This window comes from Neomonachus schauinslandi, chromosome 6 (genome assembly GCF_002201575.2).
Source record: "Neomonachus schauinslandi chromosome 6, ASM220157v2, whole genome shotgun sequence".
Taxonomy (NCBI): domain Eukaryota; kingdom Metazoa; phylum Chordata; class Mammalia; order Carnivora; family Phocidae; genus Neomonachus; species Neomonachus schauinslandi.
Genome location: NC_058408.1, coordinates 101,974,377 through 101,995,279, shown reverse-complemented (window position 1 = coordinate 101,995,279; position 20,903 = coordinate 101,974,377). Strand labels below are relative to the sequence as shown.

Here is a 20,903-nt window from a genome sequence, read left to right as displayed (position 1 = left end):
CAGCGAGAGAGGGAACACAAGCAGGGGGAGTGGGAGAGGGAGAAGCAAGCTTCCCACTGAGCAGGGAGCTCTATGCGGGGCTCGATCCCAGAACCCTGGGATCGTGACCTGAGCCGAAGCCAGACGCTTAACGACAGAGCCACCCAGGTGCCCCGGAAAACATTTTTTAAAAGTGAAAATTAGATATTGGACCTTGAGGCCTGTGCAAAAGAGGGACCCTGAAGTTTAATCTTCATTAGTTTCTTTGTAAATCTGCCTCTAATTGTGGGGGTCTGCAAAAAGGTTAGGACCCAGTTTTCCATCATCTCACACATGGAAAAGTTTTTAGCCTGCCCATAGGAAGCTAGTGTGTTCAGATTGGGAACAATGTGGAACATACAATTTAGTATCTCTACTACACAAGGAAATAACAGGTGATAAGATGACATGCTTGTTTTCCAATTTTGGCTTCTAGCTTCCTAGAAGTTTACCTGATATTAGAGACAACAATGTAAAGCAGACTGTTTTGATGTAATAAGTCCCAGGAGCTATGTAGTAATGATGATTAAATAAGTATAAAGAAAATTAAAGGTTCAATAAATACAAGTATTTACATTCAGATTTTCTATTTCTTCATGATTCCGTCTTGGTTGGTAGGTTGTATATTTCTAGAAACTTATCCAGGTCTTCTAGGTTATCCAACTTGTTGGCATATATTTTTTCACAATAGTTTCTTTTCTTTTTTTTTTTAATTTAAAAATACCTTGATTTTTTCTTCCAAATTTTTATTTAAATTCCAGTTAGTTAACATATAGTGTAATATTGGTTTCATGTGTAGAATTTAGTGACTCATCACTTACATACCCTGTGCTCATCACAGCAGGTGCACTCCTTAATCCCCATCACCTGTTTAATGCATCCACCCTCCCCCACCTCCCCTCTAGTAACCCTCAGTTTGTTCTCTATAATTAAGCGTCTCCACAGTAGTTTGTTTGCTTGTTTTTTTCTTTCTTTTTTTAAGATTTTATTTTTAAGTTATTTCTACACCCAACGCAGGGCTCAAACTTACAATCTTTTTTTTTTTTTAAGATTTTATTTATTTATTTGAGAGACAGAGATAGCGAGAGAGAGAGAGCACGAGTGGGGTGGAGGGGCAGAGATGGGCAGAGAGTGAGGAAGAAGCAGGTTTCCTGCTGAGCGGGGAGCCTGATGCAGACTCAATCCTAGGACCCTGAGATCATAACCTGAGCCGAAGGCTTACAATCTTGAGATTAGGAGTCTTGTGCTTCACTGACTGAGCCAGCCAGGCACTCCTTCACAGTAGTTTCTTATGATTCTTAGTATTTCTCTATTATTATAACATTTCTTTCATTTCTGATTTTATTAGTCTTTTTTCTTTCTTAGTCTAGCTAAAGATTTATCCATTTTGTTTATCTTTTCAAAAATCCAACTCTTCATTTTATTTCTCTTTTCTATTCTTTCTAGTATGTGTTAATTAACTTGATTATGGGAGTTCTTTCACAGTATATACATATATCAAATCATCATGTTATACACTTCATTATATATTACATTACAATTTTGTCAATTATACCTTAATAAAGCTGGAAAAATTTATAAGCAAGCTTATTTGGCTCCTCAGAGTCTATTCAGCAATAGTAAAATATAGGTCACTATAACTTTTTCAGAGTTGAGAGCAACACAATAATGAAATTCTTACATGTTCTTTCTCTTCCTTCCACCTTTGATTGATTACTCCATAGTTTTAGCACTTGGCTGGGAACTAGTAAATGTGGGTAAAAATGATGATACATTTTCTGTAGAGTTTGTGAATAAATAGCTGCCAGGTAGCCTAGCCTGCTATCTCTTAAGTTTGTTGTAGTCTAGGACTGTTCTTTGCAGAATGCTGTGAGTCCTTTGGTTGTAAGGGGCAAAGTCAGAGAGGAGTACTAGGTAATAGGCCATGGAGCAGTTTTCATTTAAATTTGAATACATTTGTACATACAGCATAGTTGCCATTATCAGGTGGTGGTGGTTTTTAATCATCATCTAATAGACATAAAAATTAAGTAAGATTTTATGTTTCTTTTTATTTTTTTATTAAAAAAATTTTTTAAAGATTTTATTTATTTGAGAGAGCACAGAGCATGAACAGGCACGTGAGAGCACGAGCAGGGGGAGGGGGAGGGGCAGAGGGCGAAGCAGACTCCCCATTGAGCAGGGAGCCTGACATTGGGCTGGATTCCAGGATGCTGGGATCATGACCTGAGCCAAAGGCAGATGCTTAACGGACTGAGCCACCCAGGCGCCCCTCTGTATTTTTTTTTTTAAGATTTATTTATTTATTTATTTGACAGAGGCACAGCAAGAGAGGGAACACAAGCAGCGGGGAGTAGGAGAGGGAGAAGCAGGCTTCCCGCTGAGCGGGGACCCAGACAACGTTAGGGTTGGATCCCAGGACCCTGAGATCATGACCTGAGGTCATGGCAGATGCTTACCCAACTGAGCCACCCAGGTGTCCCAGTATTCTGTATTGAAACTGTATGTGGACAAATTCTTTGGAATAGACTGCCACTGAACAAATAATGCATGCTCACCATGTTTTTTACTTTTCTTTTCCTTTTTTAAAAACTAAGTATCTAAGGATATAGCTCTTGGATATAATTGTAGAGAACTACCTCCCTAGAGTGGCGCCTGGCTGTCTCAGTTGGTAAAGCATATGATTCTTGATCTCGAGGTCATAAATTTGAGCCCCACGTTGGGTGTAGAGATTACTTAAATATATCTTTTTGGGGGTGGGCTAAGCATCTGCCTTCAGCTCAGGTCATGATCTCAGAGTCCTGGGATAGTTCCCTGCAGCAGGCTCTCTGCTCAGTGGGGAGTCTACTTCTCCCTCTCCCACTGATGTGGGGCTCCATCCCAGGACTCTGAGAATGTGACCTGAGCTGAAACCAACTAAGTTGGGGGCTTAACCAACTGAGCCACCCAGGCACCCCTTAAATAAATCTTAAAAACAAAACAAAAACAAAAACAAAAGAACTACTTCCCTAGAATCTCATCAGCCCAAATGTGTAATATCCCTTAAAATGTTTATACTGATGGTGAAGAAAGCCTAAAGTTTTAACGGAGTCATATTAATATAAAAATATCTTGCTTGATAAGATGAAACAATTAATTTGGAAAGTTAAAAAATATATAGCTCATACTTTTTCTATATGTATCGGTAGAGTCACAATTTATAAATAGATGGATTTTATGACAAGTGAAGTAAACTTTTACAAAATTTTGTGATAATGTGTCCTGCAATAACAGATATATGGATATAACACAGTTGGCTTCTGACCTCCATCCATTCCCCATTCTCAAATGGGGTAGGATAAAACTCCTTATCCTTTAGGGATGGAGGGTAACATGGGTTGGGGGGAGGATCCTGGAAACGTTGGTGTAATAGAAAAAATGCTCTTAAATTATAGAAAACTTCGGGACACCTGGGTGGATCAGTCGGTTAAGCCTCTGACTCCAGATTTGGGCTCAGGTCATGATCTCAGGGTTATGAGATCGAGCCCTGCCTTGGGGCTCCATGCTCAGTGGGGTGTCTGCTGGAGATTCTCCTTCTCCCTCTGCCCCTCTCCCCATTGTGCACGCACACACACACACACACACAACACACACAGACCCACTCTCTCTCTCTCTAAAATAAATAAATCTCTTAAATTATAGAAAACTTATATAGGAATTAAGAAAATGGGTGTTATCTCTTCAGACTCGGGGTGGTCAAGGAATTTGTTTTTAAAGATTTTATTTATTTATTAGAGAGAGAGAGAGGAAGAGTGCACAAGCAGGGGGGAGGGGCAGAAGGAGAGGGAAAAGCAGACTACCTACTGAGCAGGGAGCCCGATGCAGGGCCCAATCCCAGGACCCTGAGATCATGACCTGAGCTGAAGGCAGATGCTTAACCGACTGAGCCACCCAGGCGCCCTGAGAAATACTAATTTTCAAAAGTAATTATATAAATGGATCAGAATGGCAAGAGACTGGAGGCTAGCAAGACTTAATCTGTTGTGGGCGCCTGGGTGGCTCAGTTGGTTAAGCGACTGCCTTCGGCTCAGGTCATGATCCTGGAGTCCCAGGATCGAGTCCCACATTAGGCTCCCTGCTCAGCAGGGAGTCTGCTTCTCCCTCTGACCCTCCCCCCTCTCATGCTCTCTGTCTCTCATTCTCTCTCTCGCAAATAAATAAAATCTTAAAAAAAAAAAAAAAAAGACAATCTGTTGTAATAATCTAAATGGGAAGTGATTGTGATGTAAACTAAGGTGATGACAGTGGAAGTGAAAAAGAAGTATCAATATAAGAGATTTTGAAGAGAAAACTGATAAGACTTTATGACATGGATAAGGAAGGGGAAGATGGATAGGAAGGAGTCCAAGACTACAGAGGCTTTGAGCCTGGGTAATTGGAAATGCCATTAGTTTAAAAAAAAAAAATAAAGGAATCAGAAAAGGCAGTATTTTGGGGGGGATGTCGAAGGAGGTGATTTCAGATTTGGATATGTTGAACTTATGAAAGTGGGACGATGTCGGTTTTAGAGTTCATGAGATTTGTGATTTGTCAGACTAGAAGTGATGGTTGGAGTTCTGACAGCAGGGGATGAGAATACCATGGGTTGAACTATAGAGATGAGCAAGAAGTTCTGATTTCAACTTTGAGGAATGCGCTCTTTTAAGAAAGCAACATAGGAGAGAAAAAAAATGAACTACCAGCGTAGTAGGAGAACCAGTGTTCTGGTTTGTCATTTCATTTTTTTTAAAAAGGTTTTATTAGAGAGAGAGCGCGCGAGTGCACACAAGCAGGGAGACGGGCAGAGGAGAGGGATAAGCCGGCTTCCCGCTGAGCAGGGAGCCCGATGTGGAACTTGATCTCAGGACCCCGGGATCATGACCTGAGTCGAAGGCAGAACCTTAACCCACTGAGCCACCCAGGAGCCCCTGTCATTTCATTTTATTCATTCTCTCTTTTTCTTATTAATGCATCCAGTGAATCCAGGATCATGTAGCATCAAGGCAGCCAGGGTTAGGTGCTGCAGAAAAATTAAGAATGAGGCCTGTGGAAAAGCCAGTAGGTTTTGCAATTAGGAGATTTCTTTAGATGGCGATATTCCATGAAGTAAAATGGTGGTGGTGGTGGAGTAAAGGATCAGTACCATGTCCTGAAGAGATTGATGGTGAGCATAAAGAGGTAGCAATTGTAAATTATTAATTGCAGAGACATTTAATAGTGAAAGATCCCAAAAAATGTAGGACAGTAGGCATAGGAGTTAATAAATTCAAGGTGGTCTTTGTTGTTGCTGTTTTTGTTTTTAAAGAATATAGGATATCTGTGTGTGGATGTCTTTAAAGGGAAAAGAACTCATGAAGAGGAAATGTTTGAAAGGTAATGGTAATAATAACTATCATTTATACAGTAATTACTATATGCTAGACGTTGAATTAACACTTTGCATAAATTAACTAATTTTAATTCTTATAATTAATAAGATACTATAGATGTAGTTGGGAATTATTGACATATGGAGTTGAGGTAATTGCCTGTTCATTTATCAGGGCAATATAGTTTCTTTTTTTAAATTTTATTTGTTATTTGAGAGAGAGAGAGACAGAGATAGTGAGAGAGAGCATGAGCAGGGAGGAGAGGGGGAAGCAGGCTCCCTGCTGAGCAGAGAGCCTGATGTGGGGCTGGATCCCAGGACCCGGGGATCATGACCCCAGCAGAAGGCAGACGCCTAACCAACTGAGCCACCCAGGTGCCCTGGCAATATAGTTTCTTGAATAAATTGTAAGTAAATTATAAGTCTCTTGAGTATTCTTTACTGCTATGTAGAATAATAGAAACTAGAAATGTGAGCAGCTTTCCTGGTTAACTGTTTGGATATCTCAGTGTAGTGCAGTTTGTCTTCCTAATATTTGTGTTATTATTGGCATTAATCACTTGTAATGGGGCTACTGCTCCTTCATTAGAAAGTGAGATACTCATCACGGTTTTTCCATTTGAATCATTGATCAACTGGACATGGTCATTCTTTGTAGACCTTCTAAAATGTTACCCTGTTCCTTGTAATAGGCTCAACTATTTGCCTTTTTACAAATAGAAAGTTAAACTTCGTATTTTAAAAATATTGTAGGGGCGCCTGGGTGGCTCAGCCGTTAAGCGTCTGCCTTCGGCTCAGGTCATGATCCCGGGGTCCTGGGATCGAGCCCCGCATCGGGCTCCCTGCTTGGCGGGAAGCCTGCTTCTCCCTCTCCCACTCCCCTTGCTTGTGTTCCCTCTCTCGCTGTGTCTCTCTCTGTCAAAAAAATAAAATCTTTAAAAAAAAAATAATTGTAAAAAAATAATAATTGTAAAATTCAAATGTTTCTCCAAGCATGTAGTTAAATTGTTCTGACATATCACTTGTCCTATGTGAGGCCTGTTGTTCTTTTTATACAATTAGAAGACTTATTCCTGGTGGCTTACAACTTTCTAGTATCCTGAGGTCCCCAAACCAAAATTTACTTTTATACTTTTAGGCATTGCAATTACTCATTCAGTGAAACTCATTATTCATCCTTTGTTTTGAAAACTTGCTAGTACTTTGGCATGCCTATTACTAAATCTCAGCCAGTGTGTAAAATAGGTATTGTGCCCCGAAAACAAAGTTCAGGACACTTAAGTAGTTAGGATTATACAAAGTAGTAAAAATGTGGAAATTGAACCCATGTCTTCTAACTGCAAGTCTAGTCTTGGTCCCATCTGTATAATATCATAATTACTCAACATTACTTGCTCTTAGAACAACTAGACATTATACTGTATTTTGAACTCTCCTTTTCATAGAAGTAGGATTAAAGCTTTATTCTATTTTATTTTACCCTCATGTGTATACTGTTTTATATTTATCTTTCTCTTTTTCTCCTTTTTTTTTCTTCTTTTTTTTTAAATTTAGTTTGGGATTGCTAATATCATCTAGCACGGTTATTATCTACCAGCTTAATGATTTTAGTCATTTTTGCATTGAATCATGAATACTACATACATTACAAAGTAATTTCTACATAATTTTAAATTATTATTTTTTTTGCAGATACCGGTTCTCTTTCAACTACAAAAATGATTTAAAACTTACAGTGAAGTTACAAGAAATGGTACAAAGAATTCCCATATCCTCTTCAGGCACGTTTACCTGTTGTCAACATTATTGCTATATTTGCTCTACCATTTTCCCTTTCTCTCCATATATACAAATATACACATACCCACACCCGTATACATATTTTTTTCTTCTGAACTATTTCAGAGTAAGTTGTAGACATTATGCTCTTTTACCTCTAAATCCTTGAATATTGCCTAAAAAGTTCTTTTCTTTTTAAAAATAGGCTGTTAGATTGATGTGGGTAAAACTCTTAATTGACTTCCTCATATATCTTTAGTAGATGGTACAGTAGAAGGATTATGTTGTTTGGTTCTAGACCTACAACTTAAGTGAAATATTTTGTCATCAGTATTTCTTTGGATCATTTGTTACTGCCTCTCTTGTCCTTGTTCTTTCTGGCTCTCACCTCTAGTTTCTGACACACCTAGAGCAAGTGTGAGAGCTTATTGCCTTACCCTACATAATGCTGCCATTCAGAGCCTGAGAATCTTTTTTTCTGTGACTGCTTTTTTTTCTCTTTGCTCCCTGAACTCAGGGGTGTGTATCATAGGGCAGGCTGAGTTTCAGTAAGCTCCTAATGTGGATACTGGAAACCCCACCTGTCTGCCAAGTCCTTTTGGCTGTGAGCAAAGTGGAGGCTTGGTACCTGTCATTCCTTTGCAGCAGTTGAGCTGAAGGAATGCTGCATGGCTTGTTGGAGTTGCTTAGTAGCTCCGATTGGGGTGTGTATGAGGGTGTGTATAGAGAGTTGAGGGTCTTTTAATCTGTGTGGGAGATACAGGATCCTTCCTGGTGCCATGCTAATCATCAGGGAGTATTTATTGAGTTCCTCCTTATGACATAGGAGCTTTTGGAATAGTTTAATAAAATACCTAATTAAGTCACAGATTTATAATAGTTAAAAAATTCTAGTTCTGCCACTTACTAGTTGATTTGGGCAAGTTAATGTCTTTAAGTTTCACTCTACTGTTCTATAAAATGGAACTATTAACACCTCATAATAGGGCTATTGTAAAGAATAAATAAAGAATGTAAGTATAGTGTTAGTACTTGTCTGATACTAGTTAGTATTTCATTTCATACAGTCATTTGGGATATATGACTGATACCATATAAAACAAATAGAGAGTAATAAAAACAAATAGAGGATAATATGACACTACAGTGTATAGTCAAATACTTTAATTGTGACACGTAGATTATAAATAGCCTGGGAATTTAGAGAAGGGAAAGAACAGTCTTGTGCAACTATTTAATGTTTCTGTGCCTCAGTTTTTCCACTGGATATACTGGGTGGTGCTAGGTGATCTCTTACAGAATGATTAAGATGCTTTAGTATTTTTGCTTTTTTAGGTGGTTCATATGATGATAGGAAGTAAGGAAGGGAGAAGCTTGGGGAGCTGTTGGAAACCAAATTTAACACTTAACATTCTTAATTTTTTCCTGTGGACATGGCAGCCTTATAGGAAAGCTTAAAGCTGGAGGTAGAAGTATTTCCTTCCAGTAAAGGTGTTTGCTTTGGTATTTCTCCCCGTTGCCTCACTGGCATTTTAATTAGTTGAAAACTAATGTTGGTCAGTGAATGGCCTCTGATTGTGAGTGCCTCAGATTTAATCTGAGGATTAAGTTATTTGTACCCCAAATTATCTCTTTGATCCTCTGGCAAAAATAAAACATACAAACGAACAGAACAGGAGAAGATTTAGTTCTCTTGGACATGATGTTAAGGACATATGGCTTACTTGCCTTGAGTGTTTCTCTAAGATGGGACATCTTTCCTCAGAACAGAGTCCAGACTGATAATTTGGCCTTCCCACCTTTAAACAGGCTTTCATAGCCATGAACATGTAAAACACCTTTAAAAATTTCTTTATTCATATCTAACAAACTGTTACATTTCTTAATTTGGTGTATATTTACTTGGTAATATTTTTGTTAGTCTGATTTTGGAAAGTTTGTATTTGGTTTTTGTTTTTGTCCTGATCAACTTTCTTCTAGAAAATTTCAGAGAAGTTTCCTATGAAAGTAAATCTGTTTACACCTTTTTTTTTTCCTCGTTGGCTTGAGTGTTTCTCCTTTTTGTTGTTGTTGAGATTTTTTGGTTTTTTTTGTTGTTGTTGTTTTGTGGGTTTTTTGGTTTTTTTTTTGGGTCATTGTTTGCCAAGGTTTCAAGTTTATAGTGAGAGGTGAGGCAACGTTGATCTTGGCAGAACAGCACAAAGCCAGTAGAGTCATTAAGTGACGCAAGCTTTTAGGTTTTTTTTTTTTTTTTTTTTTCTTTTTGTTAAAGCTCTCTGGCAGAGCTGGCTATTCTAGTCACAGAGGAAAAGAAGAGAGGAGACTTTCTGAAATTCTGGATAGAATGATAGAAGATGTTTGGGGCATATTAAAGAGCAGCAGCAGTAAGAACAAAAACCCCATGTAATTAAAACAAATTTCTTACCTTTGTGGATTCTGTATCAGTTGCTTAGAACTTGAGTTTTTACTTCAGATGATGATGGGACAAGGAATAGAGAAGGCGAGGTTTGCATTGGATTCTTGCTTATCTGTCTGCCTCTCCTTCCAGTTGGAAAAAATCTTCAGTCTACAAGAAGCGTCATCAACAAGTCTAAGGAATACATCCTACCATAATCCTGGATTCTGTTGGAGTTGAGGACTACAGCCACTTCACCACTATTTTATGGAGGCAATTCAAGAAAAATAGAAGGACAGAATACCTAAGGATTTCTCTGTATTAATACTGTGCCATGTTAAATTTTGGGTATTGTTTGGAGCAAGTTGGGGACCGCTCTGTCATGTGGATCTAAGAAGATACCTGAGTTCCTTGAGCTACATAGATGATGTTTGGAAGGTTGTAAACTCAAAGTATTTCAACATAAATTCATTGGATTCTGGATTCTCTTTTACAAGTCAGGACTTCAGCAGACAGAAACTCTCTCCCAAAAAGATACAAAGTCTTTTCTGAGTTTTCAAGCTAAATGTGAACAATAATGTCTTGGAAAAGAAACTATTTTTCAGGGGGCCGTGGTAGTGTCCAAGGGATGTTTGCACCTCGAAGCTCAACCTCCATAGCCCCCAGCAAAGGCCTCAGCAATGAGCCAGGACAAAACAGCTGCTTCCTCAACAGTGCCCTGCAGGTAAGGGCAATTTCTTTCCCTCTGGTGAACTTTGACTTTTAGTTACTGATGCTGTTTCCAATAACTCGTTTAAATATAATCCTTGATGGTCTCTGAGGTCAGCAGCCTGAGATTATTTTTAAGTTTATCTGTGTGATCTTAACAAGTCACTTATCTCTTTGAGTCTCAATTACCTCATTTATAGGAAAAAGGGATTAATAATGATAATAGAAATAATAACTGTGCCTGAAGGGGAAAGTACGTGGACTAGATGATCTTAATACTTGTTTATTGACTTTCTTTTTGCTTCCTTTTTTTCCTTTTGAGACCATAATGTTGTATGAACCACTTTCTTTTCTCTAGTAAAGAAAACAAAGTTCTTTCCACAAGTCAAAGACTTTTAGGTATATTACTCTCGTCTTCATTAGAAGGCTCTTAGCATTCAGGCTCTTAGCATATACACTGAATGGAGTCCAGTCTTTGTCCATTTTTTCATCTCCTTCCTCTGAGCTCTCCTGTAGTGGTTCATGATTAGTGTCTGGTCAGATATGCTTGAACAAAGGTAGTGGAAAGTAATTCCCCCAAGGTGTGATTATCTACTCTAGATTTTCCCTTTTGGTGTTGGTTACCACATTAGTGATCTCAGAATCCCAAAACTTCTTGTCTCCCTGCCTTCTTTGCCCTGTCATGCCCATAGAATGTTAAGTTCATCCCCTTTGGCCTAACTTTCAAGTAATTACTTTCCCCTCTTTTCTGCTCCTCAGAGTAAACGTAAATGAAATTTGTCACCCAAGATAATTATGCTTGGGTAAAATATTAGTGTTATTGTTTCAGATGTAATGAGAAAAGAAGTTGCTATGAGAGAAGAAAAGACAAGACAATGTATTTGGTATAAAAAGCACTGGATACTCTCTCGAAAAAAGTAAATAAATCTTTAAAAAAAAAAAAAAAGGTGCCTGGGTGGCTCAGTTAGTTGAGCAACTGACTCTTGGTTTCAGCTCAGGTTGAGATCTCAGGGTCATGAGATCAAGCCCCGAGTCGGGCTCTGTGTGTAGTGTGGAGTCATCTTGGGACTTTCTTTACTTCTCCCTCTGCCCCTCCCCCTCTGCCCTCACTCATTCTCTCTCTCTAAAATAAATAAATAAATCTTTTTTTTTTTTTTTGAAAAGCACTGGACCTATGAATTACTTTTAGTGCGTCTATAGACTTGCCTTGTGACCTTATGCAGGTAATAATATTTCAGGATCCTCATTTGTAATACAAGAATCTTACCAAGCTTATTTATGTAATAGTTTCATAATCGGGGTGCCTGGCTGGCTCAGTCGGTGGAGCGTGTGATTCTTGGTCTCAGGGTTGTGAGTTCAGGCCCCACATTGGGTTACTTAAAAAAAAGTTTTATACTCTCAGTTTTCAAATTTTTATTTGAAAACATTAAAAAAAATCCTATGCTGTTAAGCCTAGAGAAAGAGTTTAACTATATTCCCTCATTACTACCACAAATTCATGCATTTGGGTGGGGTTTGTTAGGTTTTTTTCCCCAGATGCTGCATGTGAGTTTTTTGAGTGACACTGCATAAACTAATAATACTTCTGTAATTTAGAAGCAGGAAAAAAAAAGGTGTTGACATAGGGGTGTGTGTGTGTGTGTGTGTGCGTGTGTGTGTTTACCTCCTTCCTGGCCACAGTCCTGTTTTTATAATTCTGTTTTTTTCCTGTATGTTCTATCTGTATTGAAACAGTAATATTTATGACTTTCTGTTCTAGTTTCCAGTGCCATATGGAACACATACTACACACACACACACACACACGCACACACGCACTTCTAAATCCATACTTAAAGACTGAGTCATTGATGGTTTTGGAGTGCCTATTGTAATCATGTTACAAGTTGAAAATAATTGTTTCTATGAACTAATATTCTAACTTTTGATATGAATGCTATGTTGGCCACAGAAGTATCGAAACCATTATGTTTATTATAAAAAGGTGTTACTTATTTGGGATTATAGTGTATTTCAAAGAACTTTTGGAATATATACTTTGAAGACACATAAGTAAGAAGAAGCTCCAGAAGTACAGTGCCTTTTCATATATGATGCCATTTAAATGTTTTCTAGAAGGGGAGCTTCCTAAGGCATTTATGCTATATATTATACCATTTCTTTTTTAACTAAAAGTCCATAGTGTATTCAGATTTCCTCAGTTTTTGCCTAATATCTTTTTCTGTTCCAGGATCCCATCCAGGATACCACAGTTACATTTTCTTGTCATGTCTCCTTAGGCTTTTCCTGGCTCTGACAGTTTCTCAAAATTTCCTTGTTTTTGATGATCTTTAACAATTTTGAGGAGTAGTACTAGTCAAGTATTTTGTGGGATGTCCCACTATTGGAATTTGTTTGGTATTTTTCTCATAATTAGGCTGGTGTTATGGGTTTTTGAGAGGAAGACCATAAAAATAAAGTGTCCTTTTCATCACATCATATCTAGGTTACATACTATGAACATGATTTATCACTGTTGATATCACAATTTTTTTATTCTGTTGACATAAAGAAGGTCACAAATCTCTCAGAAAGGTCCAAAAATTGAGAAATCTAACAAAGACAATTCCACACTACAATTCAAGCTTCTTTTTTTTTTTTTTTTAAAGATTTTATTTATTTATTTGAGAGAGAGAGAATGAGAGACAGAGAGCGTGAGAGGGAGGAGGGTCAGAGGGAGAAGCAGACTCCCCGCCGAGCGGGGAGCCCGATGCGGGACTCGATCCCGGGACTCTGGGATCATGACCTGAGCCGAAGGCAGTCGCTTAACCAACTGAGCCACCCAGGCGCCCCTCTTTTTTTTTTTTAAAGAATTCTGCAGTTTTGTTTTTTTATAAGATTTTATTTATTTATTTGACAGAGACAGACAGTGAGAGAGGGAACACAAGCAGGGGGAGTTGGAGAGGGAGAAGCAGGCTCCACGCTGAGCAGGGAGCCCGATGGCGGGGCTCAATCCCAGGACCCTGGGATCATGACCTGAGCTGAAGGCAGACACTTAACGACTGAGCCACCCAGGTGCCCCTACAATTTAAACTTCTAAATAAGTTTTCAATACCGTATGATTTCACTTATATGTGGAATGTAAAAAGCAAAACAAATGATAAACAAAAAGCAGAATCAGACCTATAAATATGGAGAAAAACTGTTGGATGTGAGAGGGGAGGGAGATGGGGGGGTGGGCAAACTGGTGAAGGGGAGTGGGAGATATAGGCTTCCAGTTATGGAATGAATAAGTCATGGGGAGGGGCACTTGGCTGGCTCAGTTGGTAGAGCATGTGACTCTTGATCTCAGGGTTGTGAGTTCAAGCCCTAGGTTGGGTGTGGAGATTACTTAAAAGAGTAATAAAACCTTAAAAAAAAAGTCATGGGAATAAAAGGCACAGCATAAAGGAATATAGGCAGTGGTAATGTAATAGTGATGAATGTGACAGATGGCAGCTACACTTGTGTTGGTAAGCACAGCATAACATAGAGACTTGTGGAATCCCTGTGTTATATACCTGAAACTAATGTAACGTGTATCAACTATACTTCAAAAAAAAAAGTTTGTTCCAAAAAAAAATACATTTTTTGTGTAAAAATCGTTAAAATAAACCCTAATTCTGCAGCTTTTAACCCATAAATTAACCCTTCGGGATCACATTTGTTGTATGTTATACCTTATTTTCTCTGTGTAACCTTCCTTCATTTTCAAGTTAACGTATTTTTTAGAATATAGTTATCTGTCCCTCATGTTAGCTAACTCACCCTTTTTGACATTTGTTTTAATATACTAGAATGAGCTTTTTCTTGGGAATGAAGATATATTCTGTAGTCATTACCTATTTTTGCTTGAATTCTTGAATCTAAGATCACATGGAGGCTTTTTATAGAGTAATGAAGTATTTCCCCCGTTTTTTGCCAGGTTTTATGGCACTTGGACATCTTCCGACGTAGCTTTAGGCAGCTTACAACTCACAAGTGCATGGGCGATTCCTGCATCTTTTGTGCTCTCAAGGTAAGTTCTTCAAATCTGTCTCTTCTCACTACCTTAGGCTGCCAAATGATCAATATTGAGGTAGTTTGGCTAATCAGGGTGATACTAAAGAATTTCTTAATTATCTGCCTGTGGCTTAGTGCAGAAGATGAATATGATTAGTTTTGCTTGCATCAAAGAATTGTTACTTGGCTTAGGTAGTCTGTTTTTCTGAACTTTTTTGCCCATACAGCTCTATTTAATGTGATAGGATATTATTCAAATGTGCTTAGATTTTGGGTATTTACCTGAAGACCTAATTCTAAATTTTTATTTTGAAAGAATAAACAACCAAGTATTTTTATTGGAATTAACTATTGTCTGTTAAAGCTAAATTTAACAACAAACTCTTCCTATTGAGAAAAGCCAGTACTAACATTTTTCCATTACCACATTTAATAGATTCATAATACCCACTCTTTTTATAAAGATTATTTATATATTTATTTATTTCACAGAGAGAGAGAGACAGTGAGAGCAGGAACACAAGCAGGGGGAGTGGGAGAGGGAGAAGCAGGCTTCCTGTGGAGCAGGGAGCCCGGGATGGGGCTTGATCCCAGGACCCTGGGATCATGACCTGAGCCAAAGGCAGACGCCCAACAACTGAGCCACCCAGGTGCCCCCATTATATCCATTCTTGACCCCATTGGCTGACTTCCAAATTTTTCATTTCTGAATAAAATGAAATCTGAGGATTCATTTAGAGTATGCTGCAATAGAGGAAGAAGAACTAGGTTGTATAAAAGGCCCATTCTCCATTCCTTATCTGCTTGTCCAACATGGAGCTTTTCTGTGTTTTCTTGGTTTGTATGTACAATAGATTATTTATGACTGGATGAGTCTGCATGAGTTCTGATAAGCATCCGGTGTCATTTTTCAGTCTCAAGAAGTCTGAGTTCTTGGTTTGTGACAGGGATGCTTAGATGTGGTCATCATATGTTTAATTTAATTGTTTTTACATCTTGGAGTAAGAACTGTAACAAAAAATCCAGGAGAATTTCCCAGTTATTTTGGCTATTTGCAACAACTGATTTGAAACAGTTTTTTGAGCAGCATCACTTCAGAGTTTTAAGTCCATGATGGGCAGGTATCTTTAGAAAGAGATGACTGAGTCTTCTGAACATTTTATCGCTTAGGTCACAGACATCTTTTTTCTTTCCCCCTTAGAAGCATTGAAACTTTTAGCAAAATACATGTTATTGATTAATTGGGAGTTTGAATATGAATTTTAATGAAACCAAATCTTTTACAAGTTGTAACATTTCTGACTATGCCCACTCAGAAGTCCATCCACATGAGTATTTGGCTTGATTTTCTGAGGGGCAGATTAACATTAAGTATCTAATTTTAGGTAAACAAGAAATATAGTGGTCCTCTGGCCACAAATCCAAGGGAAGTCTGGTTCATGGCATTAAAACAAAAAACCGAAGTAAGATACTTGCTAGAGAAAACTGAATCCTGGAGAAATCCCTGATAGAGGAATCTCCTGAAACTAGAAACTCTCATCTGTACCAGGAAGGGATGACAGAACTTCTGTGACCCCCTCACATGGCTTTGATTAGTCAGGACTGTGCCATCCTCTTCATTGACCCAGGTGGGACTCTGATGAACTGGCTGTAGCATCGTTATTATGTTTTAATTTCCAGAAGCACAAATTATTATTGAGATATAAATTAGTATCATTATAGAAACCAAATAGATGAAGAAAACCAACCACGAGACTTCATGGGACACTTTCTGAGATACCCAAGTACAGAAAGGAAGATGTTTTTCAACTTATGAGGGCTGAGGATGTACCTTGGGACTCTTTCAGAGAAGCAGTTGCTTATGGCAGATAGGTAAATCGGCTTGGGGAATCAAAGGCTGTATTTCGGATCTTCATAATTCTGAGAAGTTCTAGTACTTCCCTTAGTACATCATTGAGCTATCAATTAGGTTTATTTTCCTTCACTGCTTCTTTTGTTACATTGGGAGTATATTAAAAATTTGATGTTTTTCCCTAAAGTGCTTTTCAGTCCCTCAGTGCTATATAAGTGTTAAATAATTAAGCTCTAGCTTGCATTTTTTTCATTATTGTATACCTCATTTGAAAATTATAAATAGATTTACATTGCAAATGGATTAATTTGACTGTATGGATGAGCTGAACATCGTTCTAATAGTTGAGAAATTTAAATTGTTAGAATGGCCATATTCCTTCATTCAGGAGGACTTTTTTTTCTGAGAGAAGAGAAGGGATATTGAGTGTTTGGAAGAGTAAATCTGGGATGGACCATCAGCACCTGGAATACCTCTTTTTTGTTCCCTACTTTAATTTTTTTTTTTTTTTTTTTTTTAGAGAGAGAGGGCAGAGGTGGGGCGCGGGGCAGAGGGAGAGGGAGGGAGAGAATCTTAAGCAGTCTCCCATGCCCAGCAGGAAGCCTGACGCAAGGCTTGATCTCACAACCCTGAGATCATGACCTGAGCCAAAATCAAGAGTCGGATGCTTAACCAACTGAGCCACCCAGGTGCCCCTAAAAATATTTTTATAGAATATGAAATAATATGATTCATCATTGAGCTAGATTCTAGTCCAGTATAATAAGACAAAAGGACAGATAAAGATTAGAAAGAAAGACGCAAAGTTATTATTTGCAGATGATCTGATCGGCTATTAAAAAAAATCTCAAAGTATCTACTGATACATCAGTAGAATCAATAAGAGGATTTAGCAGGTTGTTGCCTGTAAGATGAAGGTATAACATTCAATTGTATTTCTATATACTAGCAACTAATAGAAAATGCAAGTTAGAAAGAGTTTTTGTAACAGTAACAAAGTATATAAAATAGACATGAATAAATCTAACAAAAAAGATATGACATTTATATAAAATCCCCACAGAGATCCAGTATAATGAATAATTACAAAGTGAACATCCTTGTAACAAGTCTTTAGGTGAAAATAGAATACTGCCAGTACCATAAACATTCACCCTCCCTTCTTTCTCAGTCACATCTCCTTTCTCCCAGAAGTAGCCACTTTTCTAATATTTGTGGTAATCACTGCTTTGTTTTATCTGATAGTTTTACTACCCATGTATCCATTCTTAAACAATCTAATTTAAAAATTACCTGTTTTTAAAAGATTTACTTATTTATTTTAGAGAGATAGAGGGAGTGCAACAGCACAGAGGGGAGGAACAAGGGGGGGGGGCAAAGGGAGAGAGAGTCTTAAGCAGACTCTGCACTGAACACAGAGCCCGACTCAGGGCTCCATCTCACGACTCTGAGATCACGACTTGAGCTGAAACCAAGAGTCAGTCACTTAACTGACTGTGCCACTCAGGTGTCCTGTAAATGGAATCATTTTGTGTGTGTGTGTGTGTCTTCTTTAGTGCAGCAATATGTTTATAAGATCATATTGTTATGTGTAGGTTGACTTTGTTCATCTTCTTTATTATATGGTATTTCATTGTGTAAATAAACCAGTTTGTGTATTTTATTGCTGGTAGTCATTTGGATTATTTCCAGTTTTTAATTTTTTATGAACAATATTGCCAAGAACATTCTTGTATATATCTATATATGTATACACATTTTTTTTGCATATATGCCCAGGAATGGAATTACTGGATCATAGGATATGTATATTTACAATTTTTTTTTATATTGCCAACTGCTTTCCAATATTTCCATATGTTTTCCAATGTGGTGATGCTAATATGTATTCTGACCAGCAGGTTTGTCCTGGAAGTTGAGTAAATTCAATTCTGAACTTCTTATGACAAATAGGGAAGGATAGACAGGACATTCTTGAAGAATAATAACAAAATGAGAGACTTGCCTTGTGTATCAGTCAGAGTAGACTAAGTTATGCTTTGGTAACAAGTTAAAATCTCAGTGATAAATATACAAAATATTTATTTTGCATTCCCATTACTTGTCGACTGCAGGTTAGTAGGAAAACCCTACTGATTGTAGTCACTCAGGAACTCAGGTGCCAAAGCTACAACCAAGTTGACTATTACTAGTGGCCAAGTCAGAGCGGACATTTGAATGTTCCACAGGTCACTTCTGCTCAGAGCTCACTGACCAGAAATAAAATCATATGGCTCCAGTGAATCCCAAGCGGGCCCGGAAGTATGATCCTATCAAAATCCTTGGGAGAGGATTGAACCAGAGATACTTAGCAAAAGTACTACTACTGTACTTTATTAGATATAAAACCACATCAGTTATAAAGCTATAGTAATTAAGACAATGTGGTATCAACACAGTATGACTAATAAATCGATGGATCAAAGTTAAGAGTTCAGAAATAGATATATAGAAACTTACTACTTGCCCTGTGAATCAAAGGAGAAAGTGAACTTTTCTTTTTTTTTTTATTTATTTGAGAGAGAGAGAATGAGAGACAGAGAGCACGAGAGGGAAGAGGGCAGAGGAAGAAGCAGACCCCCTGCTGAGCAGGGAGCCCGATGTGGGACTCGATCCCAGGACTCCAGGATCATGACCTGAGCCGAAGGCAGTCGCTTAACCAACTGAGCCACCCAGGCGCCCGAAAGTGAACTTTTCAATAAATGGTGATTAGATAATTGGTTATCCATGTAGAAAGAAAAAGGAAATTAGAACCCTACCTCATATTATTACCAAAAGTATGAATTTCAGCTGAGTTAAGGACTAAAACATGAAAGGACTTTTTTAAAGTTTTAGAAGAAAATATTAAAGAATATCATGACCTCAGAGATAGATGAGATTTATTAAATAAGATAAGAAAAACACAAAGTTAAAAAAATTGATAACATTTTACTACAGAAAATTCAAATACCTCTGTTCATCAGAAGACTCCAGAAGAGGGTAAAGACACAAGGCCACACACTGGGAGGAAATATCTGCAATATATTATATAACTAGCAAAGTATTGGTACTCAGCATAGAACTTCAGAGAAGAATTTCTATAAAGAATAAGTAAAGGATAATTGAGTTAGTGGGAAAATGGGTAAAAGACATAAACAGGCATTTCTCAGAACAGGAAACCCAAAAGACCTTTAAGCATACGAAAGATTCTTACCCTCCTACGTAATTCAAGAAATGTAAACTAAACCAATACTCTTCAGATTAGTAGAAATTTAAAAATCAGTTAAGATTGTTACCTGAAAGGTGGAATAATAAGAATTTATATACAGTTGCTGGTTGGAATATAAATTGATACCACTAGTTAGGGAAATAGTTTGTTATTACATTTTTCAGGTAAAATTAAAGTAGCATATACCCTACCACTCAGTAATTCCACTCCTAGATACATGTTGTAGAGAACTTCCTTGTATATACATATCAGAAGATATATTCGAGAATGTTCAAAGTAGTATTTTTTTGTGATTATAGAAAAATGGAAACAGCCCATTCCAACTATAATAGAATATATATAAAAATTACAGTTTGTTCCTCAAGTAAGACACTATATAGCAGTGAAAATGAATAGCCTTTAGCTCTATATATCAGCTTGGATTAATCACAAAAATATTATACTGACTGAAAAAAGCAAGTCATAGAGGACTATATAAACTGATTCCATTTATATACAAAGTAAAAATGGGCAAAACTAAACAATATGTTGTTAGGGATACAGGTATGTGATAAAACTATAGAGAAAAGGGAATGATTTTCATAAAATTCAGGACAGTGGTTATCTCTGGAAAGTGGAGGGGGGAGATTATAATCAATTGGGGAGTTTCACACTCATTGATAGTTTTTCCATTTCTTTTTTTTTAATTTTTAAAAGATTTTATTTGTTTATTTGAGAGGGAGAGAGAGAGAGAGCACAAGCAGAGGGAGTGGCAGAGAGAGAAGGAGAAGTAGGCTCTTTGCTGAGCAGGGAGCCCAATGCGGGACTCAATCCCGGGACCCTGGGATCATGACCTGAGCTGAAGGCAGACGCTTAACTGACTGAACCACCCAGGTGCCCCTAATTTTTCCATTTCTTAAATTGGGTGGTGGACACATGGGCATTTCTTTATTATTCTTTGGCTAAATATATATGTCATGCTTGTTTTTAATATAAATGATGATTTTTACTAAATGTACTACAGGGGTGCCTGGCTGGCTCAGTCAGTGCAACTCTTGATCTCAGGGTTGTAAGTTCAAGCCCCACACTGGGTGTAGAGATCACTTAAAATAAAATCTTAACAACAACAAAATAAACATACTGCAGTCATTTTAGAAAGCACACTAAAGTGTAAAGAGGAAAGCTGGAAATTGCCTGAATTCATCACAGAAATTGTCATTTCTCTTTATGCCTCCTCTCTGGTCAATGTATTTCTAGAAATAAGTTTTTCCGTCCACTTATAGTAAAAAGAATACTTTTTTTCAGACCCCTGAATTGCCTCTCCATCTCTAGTATCATCCTACTTCATTTGTTCTAACCTAAGAATATGCTGGAGTGCTATTTTGAAGTTACTCCCTCCTTGTATAACCTTGAAGAATTACTTAAAAATGTATGATTATAGGCATTTAAAAAACTAATTTCATACTTTCTTTTCCCTTCCTTTCCTTCCTCAGGCACTCTCCATCAGCTATGATAGCAG

At 37.6% G+C, this 20,903-nt stretch overlaps 1 protein-coding gene across 7 annotated transcripts in view; it reads left to right on the top strand.

The window, feature by feature from the left end:
- Positions 1 to 9,439: 9,439 nt before the first annotated feature.
- Positions 9,440 to 20,903, top strand: part of USP54 (ubiquitin specific peptidase 54) — a 59,749-nt gene continuing 48,285 nt past the window's right edge. For 6 of the 7 annotated variants that reach the window (XM_044916061.1, XM_044916060.1, XM_021700261.2 and 3 more), the window contains exons 1-2: positions 9,720 to 10,302; positions 14,230 to 14,322. In XM_044916061.1, the coding sequence (XP_044771996.1) occupies positions 10,156 to 10,302; positions 14,230 to 14,322 (240 nt within the window). In that variant the 5' untranslated portion in view covers positions 9,720 to 10,155. Of the gene's footprint in view, positions 10,303 to 14,229; positions 14,323 to 20,903 lie in introns of all 7 variants that reach the window. The other variant, XM_044916059.1, reaches the window with a different exon arrangement.